This window comes from Montipora capricornis, chromosome 3 (genome assembly GCF_036669925.1).
Source record: "Montipora capricornis isolate CH-2021 chromosome 3, ASM3666992v2, whole genome shotgun sequence".
Classification (NCBI taxonomy): domain Eukaryota; kingdom Metazoa; phylum Cnidaria; class Anthozoa; order Scleractinia; family Acroporidae; genus Montipora; species Montipora capricornis.
In genome coordinates this window covers 64,243,921-64,253,411 of record NC_090885.1, presented here as the reverse complement: position 1 = coordinate 64,253,411, position 9,491 = coordinate 64,243,921, and the positions used below count along the sequence as shown (strand labels likewise).

The following is a 9,491-nucleotide window of genomic DNA, read 5'->3' as shown; positions in this document are numbered from 1 at the left end:
CTGTTTTCGTAATGAAGTACGGACCTGTGCGGAAATTATTCCGAATCACCTTGTGGGCGAAACCTTCTGATACCAGATTTAACAATACAACACCTTCCAGCAGACTGATTGCTCACTTGAAATACAGCAATTAACTTTCTTACCTTCTTTAAGAGAGTTTCCGATCACAACAGCTTGAAAGCTGGGCTAGATTCTCAAATGCCCGGCCACTAAAATCTGGAACTTAAAAACCTGCTCCCGAGGTCCCGCAGTTATCTATTTTTAAAGTCCGTATTAAACGCGGACAGCAGACAGCAGACAGCGGACTGCGGACCCGGTCTGCGGACCGGGTATAAAACACGGACTGGGTATAAAATGCGGACTGAAGGTTGCGGACTAGGCACAAAACGGGGACTGAGTAAAAAGCACTGTGAAAAAGGGCACAGAGCAACGAAATGGCGACGGGTTGACGACGTCATGAACTAAAGTCCGACTACAGGATGATGAAAAAAATGTTTCTCGTCATAATTAATCAACTATAGGGTTAAAGTGGATTTTTTTGGCTTCTCAAAACGACGATCAATAGCTCAACGTTTTAGTTGAAATTAGAAAACGTTTGTATGTTGTATTTATCAGAGGTAAGACACGAAAGTAATTAATGAAATCCTTTGCGGGTCACCAGCTTTATGTTTGTTTATGAGAAATTTGACGGACTTCAGTGGGAGATGCTGATTTCAACATTGTTTTATTTTGACCCGAGACCACACAAAAACAACTGAAAGCGTGGATGTATATTGAACATCACGCAAAGCGAGACCAAAAGTATCTCGACCCGATATGCAAGCGTTATTTTCCCACGAACAATGCACAAATATTTACTCATTGCGCATCCCGTGCACATGACGTCATGTGCCCTGCCAATCATTTACATATCTTCGGAACAGATGCCACTGTGATGTTTGGACGGGGGTCTCTTTATCTAATAGCAAAATTAATGTTTTGTTGCTATCGATACAACTTTTTCGTTCTCCTCAGTGTCGCACGGGTCCGTCTGTGAACAGCACTCGACCAAGAGAACAACTGTCACAGTCCATGTCCTGATTTACGCGTACACACTACCGACTTTATCTGAAGCCTCTTACGCAGACTTTGGGAGTAAAGATTGCATGACGAGCCAAAACACTCTTCTTGTGTGTTGAATCCATCGGGCCATCCTAGCTCAAACTACGACAACAACAGTCAGAGGACTGTAATATAAGAGATGGAAATATAAGAAGAGTTCAAGTTTACGCCAAAAGTGTTTCCGTTCTTCCCCATGACAATTTTTCCACTCCCTCCAGTGTTTGACTTGATTTGCGTTAATTGTTGATTTCAGTTCAAAATGTCCTGGATTAGTGCTCCTGCGCTAGTACGACTAGACACTTAAATGAAGTTCATCCCCTTTCCTTTCCTTTACCTTTTTAAATTCGTGAAGTAAAATATAATTCTATTTCGTCATAGGACTACGTCACTAAGGAGTCATGAGAGATATGCGCAAGCAGATCGAGTGTTCAGTTGCCCGCGTAGTTTTTGAGTGTTGGTCGAAATTTTACAAGCATGGTGGGAAACTTGGATTTGGATGAAATCCTGCCTTCTGACGCTGATGAAACGGCTTTGATGGATGACCATGGCGATCGAGAAAACGAGGAAGAGATGCCAAAAGTGTTAAAGAATTTAAGCCAAATTCTAACGAGCATGTCCGCATCCATGTTGTCCATGGAGAAATCGTTTAAGTAAATAAGGCGGGATGACCCGTCTGAAGCAGAGAAACCGGTAGCGATCTCAGTGACGGCGAAACGCTCCTTAAAACGACAGAACCCCAGGTCGACACGGCCAAAGAGGGTGAAATTAGCGTCTCAGATGCTCGACACGAGTATGACGCTTTGCTGACCGACCTCTGTCAAGATTTCGATCAAGAAATCACCAGAACATCAAAAATATGTTAAATTTCAGTGGAATGGCATTGTTTATAAATTTACATGTCTTCCTAATGGTTTGGCATTCCGCCCCCGAAAATTTGCTAAACTGATGAAGCCAGTGTTTTCCTCATTGAGACAATTTTAATGGGAAGCAATTAAACAGAATGTGCCGCTGATGTTATTGATACAATAACATTGTTGGACAATCTCGGTTTTGTTCCTCACCCAAAAAAGTCAGTTTTCGTATCCACACAAATTCTACTATTTTTGGGGTTTGTTTTGAACTCAGTCCATATGACAGTATCACTTACTTTAGACAAGGCAAACAAGTCGAAGACAGTTGTAATTCAACTTCTGTCATGTAAGAGTGTCCATTCGTGAGGTGGCACAAGTTGTGGGCCTCATCATATCTAGTTTTCCTGGGGTAATGTATGACTCTCTCCATTTCCGCATTACAGAACATGAAAAATCTGAAGCCCTTAGACAAAATGCTGGGAATTGTGATGCCTTTATGAGGTTGACACCATTTGCTAGAGAGGAGCTTCAGTGCTGGGTCGACTGTATAGATACTGCAGTCAATAACATAGACAGACCTGACCCACTCGTACTGATGCATCTACACAAGGATGGGGGTGCGCAGTAAATGACCTCTCTACAGAGGGGCTCTGGACAGCTACAGAGAAGGAAACCCATATCAACTATCTTGAATTATTGGCTTCCAAGCTTATAGACCACTAGTATCAGAAAGACATGTTATAGTCCTGGTTGATAACACAACAGTTCAGGTTATAGCTAATAAAATAGGCACCACTTATTCAACTAAGTTGAATGTATTAGTTAAAGCTATTTGGGATTGGTGTATTGCAAACAATATATGGCTCACTGGTGCCTGAATCCCGGGAAAGAGAACATTGAGGCAGACTCTGAATCTCGAAAATCTAGGCGTAACACAGAATGGTGCCTTAACAAAACATTATTTCAGCAATCGTGTGCACAACTTTGTTTTACCCCGAATCTTGATCTGTTTGCCTCTCACATTAATTATCAAGTCAAGCCATATATTTCATATCATCCAGACCCGGAAGCTTTTGCTGTCAACGCTTTTCATTTGCCATGGAGTAACTACATGTACAAGGTTTATGCTTTTCCTCCATTTAGCATAATAAGCTTACAGCTGTAGTCCTACAGAGGATTCAGAAGGAATAACCAGACAGGATAGTGGCTGTACCCCCACGTGGCCCACCTAGACATGGTGGCCGGTCCAGGCACCAGTGGTTTTCTCGTGACCGAGAGGACATTATATCTGCCCAGTCACCCAAACGAAAAATACCCACTTCACCGGAAACTATCCCCAATGATATGCCACTATCCGGAAACAACTCCAAAACAGAGGCTTTTCTTCAACAGTTACCAATATCATGGAAGCACCGTGGAGAGCAATATGTCATTGAAGGAAAAAAGATGAAAGTTGATCCATTTTCGTCAACTGTCGCAGAAGGTGTAAACTTTATAGGAGAATTATATGATAAATGGGTTATAGTGGACTTAACACGGCATGGAGTGCATTATCTGCTATAATTACTCTGTCAAACAACATATCTCTTGGGGACCATCCTAGTGTGTCCAGATTTATGAAGGGAGTCTATGAAACTAGACCAAGCCTACCGAAATACCAAGAAATTTGGGATGTTCGTACCGTCCGTGATTTTTTACAAACTCTAGCTCCAGTTGAAGGACTCACTCTTAAGAACTTAACTGTGAAACTCATATGCTTTTGGCTCTGATCTCAGCCCAAAGATTTTAAACACTGAAAGCACTATCTATTGATTACCTTAAACTTGGGGACAAAGAGTGCATTTTTTACCTCACAAAATTGCTTAAAACATCTAGACCCGGAAACCACCAAAGTCCGTTAGTGATTAAAAGCAGTTCTCTGAGAAAGTCAAGCAAAGTTGGAAATCAAAATTTTTCTTAAATCCCCTTCATTTTCTGCAGCCATATTAGGGCCAGCTGACGTATCGTTGCCATGGTAACCGCCATTGATCATGACAGACTTTGAGCAGGTATTTTACTATCAAATAGTTAACATATATGTGTCCACTTCTCGGATAGATGTGAGCCAGACTTCTAGAAAAAAGGAGAAAATACTTGTTCTATTATGTTACCTGTCGGCCATTTTGAAAAACCGTAAAAACGAGCACAACTTTTCTCCCATTTTCTAGCAAAGTGTTCTTTTCCCGGTCACCACGTTTGCAGGAGAGCTAATACAGTTATTATAGTCCCTAAATATTGGAAAACTAGTTTGGGGGAAAGTATAGTTTGGGCACAGGTGATAAACAAATTTGATGAAATTAGAAATATTTGAAAATTGACCAAGTTCAGACTTAAATTGTTTCGCTCCAAAATGGTTTAGAGATATTGTTTAAGCTCCGACAGTATTTGCGTTCGAGGTACGAGAACGCAACCCCTAATTTGTGTTGTAAGGGAAGTTTTTCGAGATTGCATTTTCGTCGTCGACACACTTTTGCCTCGCTTTGAGGCGCTTGGTTACGTTTTGCCTCACTTTGAAGAACTATCGCACGTGGTGATTTGTGCGTCGTCGGCGTTCATTATTCCAGCGTTTGGTGAGGTGTGATAATCTTCCATCGTTCATCCTTGAAAAGAGCTGAAAGATTGCTGAAGGTCTGTCAACTGAAGTCGGTAAAATTTTACTTTGGATTAAGCATGGTTCGTCACTGTCCTTGGAAAATGTGTGCGACTCCTCGCGCTTGCATCAAACCGGGTTGTTTTGCTCGGCGGCCGTTGTGCCACAAAGTGAATCTACCGAGTTGTGTAGCTCGGCGGCCGTTCTGCCACAAAGTAAATCTACCGAGTTGTGTAGCTCGGTGGCCGTTGTGCCTCAAAGTAAATCAACCGAGTTGTGAAGCTTGGCGGCCGTTGTGCCACAAAGTAAATCTACCGAGATATGACGCTCGTCGGCGCCATTTCATCATGACTTGTGATATTTACGGCATTGAAATCAACAAACTGAATTTATTTTGTCCAAGCGTTCAGCACAGAAAAGTAATCTTAGGTCTTTAATACCACAAGCTGAAAAGACTTGCAAGTAATAGTTTCATTTTAGAGTAATTTTCAGTAGTTGTCTACTTGTAGAATTCCAAATAAATAGTTAATGATTACGTCTAACAAGTTGTCACGTTCATAGATGCAGTACAGTGGAATTAGATCGTTATATCGAGGTATCGTTATAACGAGACTCCTGATATAACGATATTGCCTTAAAATAACCAAAAATGTATACAGAAAAATCATTAGGCGAATATTGTGCTATTATTGTACACTGTCAAATTTTATATTATATTGCTTGTTGGATTTCATTGGTGTTTCTATAATAAATAGTTTTCTTTAATACTCCATTTTCTAAAGCTCAGTCCTTGTTTCATATCTAGTCCGCAGTCCGCGTTTTGTACCTGGTCCGCAGTCCGGGTCCGCACTCCCCGTTTTATACTGACAGTCTATTTTTGGGGTCTTGTGCATTGTATGCATACAGACCCCTAGGTCAGAGGCAGATCTTGTTTGTCAGTCAGTTCGTCACTTTCAGGACGAGAACACACGTGACAGTCTGGCTTGTAGACTGGGTACTAGTGTCGGCCATACACCCTATGCAAAATGAAAAGGGACTGGGAGCGATACGTGCGAGAACGAGGCTAGTTGGGCCAAGAAAAAATGGCCGCCTGATGCGAAGGGCGGAGAGGAGTTTTGAAACGTCAGAAGGGTCTTGCAGATTCTCACCGGCTTTCCTAACTTTGCTACATTTAATCCTGTATATGAATTTTTGAACACTGGAACGAATGGGGAGAACATTAGGTACTGCTCGTCAAAAGAAAGAAGTGTCCCAAAGCGTTTTTATGATGAGAACGAAAATGAAACCGAGGAACCAGAGGAATGCACTCACAAAGGTAGAAAAAGGAGCTTAGAAGCAAGAGAGGAGTTTTTCCTTGTACTCTGCAGACTAAGAAGGGGATTTGCAGAAAAGCATGTGGCTCACTTGTTTCATATCTCTCAGTCAACAGTGAGCAGGATATTCCTGTCCTGGATAAATTACTTGTATCTTAAATTTGGTCAGGTATCTATATGGGCAAATAAGGAGGTTGTTACAGTTACTATGCCAGACAGCTTTAAAGACAAATACTCTTCCACCCGTGTAATAATCGATTGCACAGAGATTAGATGTCAGATGCCTTCCAGCCTTCTTTTGAATTCGAAACTGTTCAGCTCGTATAAAAACCACGTAACTCTGAAAGGCTTAGTTGGAATTGCTCCTAGTGGAGCTATAACTTTTATCAGTCAACTATACAGTGGAAGTATTTCCGATCGCGAAATTGTTGAGAGAAGTGGTTTTCTGAAGTTAGATTTTGATAAAGGTGACACTGTGATGGCCGATAAAGGCTTTACAATTGAAGATCTCCTTCCACCGGGTGTGAACCTAAACATTCCACCTTTTCTAGGGTTGTATACCCAAATGACAGCACAAGATGTTATCAAGACCCAGGAAATTGCCTCGGTAAGAATACATATCGAACGAGCTATTAACAAAGTCAAGAACTTCCGCATTTGGGATAGTGTCGTACCACTTAGTCTATTTGGGGTGGTAAATCAAATGTGGAGTGTCTGTGCCTTTTTGTGTAACATGCACGATCCTCTTATTTCCATGTAACATTTAGGCAAAGCAGTAATGCCTTCTACAGAAGACAACATTATTTAATAAAAGCGCCAGACCCTAATGTTATGTCCCAGAAAGAGCACAGATTTGGTAAACTAGGGTTTCGGCATCTTTGTGCGCTAGGAGCTGGTAAACTGTCATTTATCTTCGTTCGTCATTGTGCTCAAGAACTGAGAATAAAGAAACTAATCTTACAAAAGTTTTATCTTGAAAGACACCAAGGTTGATACTCTGTTTTAGACATATGTGTCATTGCTACAATTTAACAACAATGACACGCTTTTCTAATGTTTACAGAATTCTAAAGCGGCTGGCTCTATAAAATGATTGAAATAGCAGTTCTTAAGGAATTCATTCAATGTGTCCCAGAACTGAGGATCAAATGTGATCCTCTCTACACTCATACCTTTGCTGGTGTAAATTACAAAATCACACCAGTTAGCCCCTGTAACAGCAAGTTGACCCTGTATTTGAAAGTAGTACTGATGTCCCCTTTTCAGTCTTGGCTGTCCATTTACATTTTCTGCAAAGAAACTTTCATCTGCACATGCATCTCAGTAAGGGACTTACATGAAACTTACTGAAGGGACATTTAACCTCTACTAGTCCAAAAGGCTTACTACAACTATGATCAATGACCTTGCCATCTGGCGATGCTGCCAAAATTGGACAGGCCATACTCACAACAAGGCCACTTTTTAACACTGTAACTGGATTCCTAGCTGCAAACATATATTTTCCATATTCTTTCAAGGCTACAGGTTCATAGGTTTTCCCGTGTTCTGTCTGCTTGGAAGTAAATGGCTTGGGATGAAGCAGATTGTTTACTAAAGAGGCATGATTTCTTTTCCTTTTTGCAATGGTGTGGAAATTAGAAGCTGTAAACCGAAATTTTCTTTCAGCATTCCATTCTTGGGAGGCTGCTTGTTCTCTTGTAGTCTTCTCTATGTTATTGAGCTTTACCTCATCAACAGTCAAATGATCCAGGAGTGCTTCTTGGTTCCTGCTCAAACCATCTGGCTTTTTGTACTGTTCAGAATGTTGCAAAGGAAATGCAGGAAACGCAGATATAGCATTTTGGTCATCATTACCATCATTGCCGTCTGCTCTAGGCACTAAGTCAATATTGCGGAAAACTTGAAAATTGGACTCCGAAAACTGTAACTGATAACTTGCATATGAACCACTCGCAAATTTTCCAAATTTTGTTTCCTGTAAGTTAGTACCACCAGGAGAAATGATTTGAGACAGGGCAAATTTAGGATTGATCTTTTGAAGCTTGTCTTTCAACATAACTTCATCTGATGTTTGTGTGCTCAAGTTTTTCCTAGCTTCATACAATAAACACCTCACACCACTATCAGGATCATAATCGCTATCTAATTTGGACCTCTTTACATTGAGTTCCATGACAGGTTGGGGCTTGATTTTTTCCCCTCTTGCAGGTCTGTGCCACAGCTGTAAACTGGAGGTGCATGCCTTAGGTTGTGCCATATCAGATTCATGGTCCAACTCCTTGACATTTTGACAGCTATACAAGCTAAACTTACAAAGTTTCATCATAAGTGCAAGTACATGATTACAAAAGCCAGCAGATCCCGCCACGCACGTACATGAAGCATACTTTACACTTCCACTCACTAAACAAAGTGCAACTTTTAATTTATGAGGGGCTTCATTTTTTTTAAAGCTATGATGACACAAACATTGAAAAAAGAAATATTCATTGTCACTAGCAGCAACTACGTCCTTCAAGTATTCGTCTTCAAGGAACGTCTTGGCTTTTCTCATGCTTGTTGGAACTGTATGGCTCTGTTTACTTCGGTCAATGTTTTTTCCAGACTGAGAGACATGCAAATCCATTTCTGCCTTTGTAAACAATGGCATTCGTTGTAAGCTTGTTGACCACCCAGTCGATGGAAACCTTACAGTACTTTCCTTTAGCAACGGATCATTTCGAGTTTGTAATTTTTCTTGTCTCTGCTTTCGACGCGTGTAAATAAGGTTCTTGTCCGGATCCACAACATCTTTATCACGACCAGAAGCCACATATTCAAGTACTCTACGGAAAAATTAGCACACCAGTTAATTGTGCAGAAACAGGTAAGCGACGGAAATAAACATTAAATCTCCTGATCTCTACTTGAAATAAGAAATAAGACATGTTAAATATCGAATCCTTTTAACCAAGTACAGTATAAAAAAGCCCTTATTATTACGACTACTGAGAAATACATGGACAAGCTTACTTGCCTTTTTGCTAACTGTGCCTTTGTTTTTAATCCTTTTGCCGGGTCGCCACGACATTTTAACCAAAAGCGAAGCTCATCCGTGGTGAGTGTTGTAGGATTTCGTCCTTGAAGAGATGCTCCTGGTATATCGCCCTCGGAAAGACGGCTGGCACTTACAGTTTGATCAGCAGCCATTTTTACCACGAGTAAACAGAACAAGGCCCAACTAGCCTCGTTCTCGCACGTATCGCTCCCAGTCCCTTTTCATTTTGCATAGGGTGTATTTCTTCTAGCGTTCGTTGCTTGTATATAAATCTGCGGTCGTTTTCCATGTTTTGGGAAAATTTTGTAGAGATTTCCGTAGCAAATTATTCGTAAATTTACAAGGTAAGTTATTTCTGTTTCAAAATTGATCTTTCGTGCTGTTTCAGATTGGTTTTCTTTCTTTCTTTCATTTCGAAAATTAACTACACTTTCCTGGCTTGTTTGTTCTTTGTTATTTCATCCAGGTGACGTCGCTGAGTGGAGTTTCCTCGGCGATATCGATACGGGAGTTGTTTACTCACGCAAGCCAACATATCTAGACTCGGCTTGTGTTTA

The 9,491-nt window shown here is 40.9% G+C and overlaps 1 protein-coding gene across 1 annotated transcript in view; it reads right to left on the bottom strand.

The window, feature by feature from the left end:
* Positions 1 to 9,086, bottom strand: part of LOC138040710 (zinc finger protein 585A-like) — a 45,907-nt gene extending 36,821 nt beyond the window's left edge. The window contains exons 1-2 of the mRNA XM_068886386.1: positions 8,914 to 9,086; positions 7,231 to 8,722 (exon numbers count right to left, since the gene is read on the bottom strand). Coding sequence (XP_068742487.1) covers positions 7,231 to 8,722; positions 8,914 to 9,086 — 1,665 coding nt within the window. The remainder of the gene's footprint in view (positions 1 to 7,230; positions 8,723 to 8,913) is intronic.
* Positions 9,087 to 9,491: the final 405 nt, after the last annotated feature.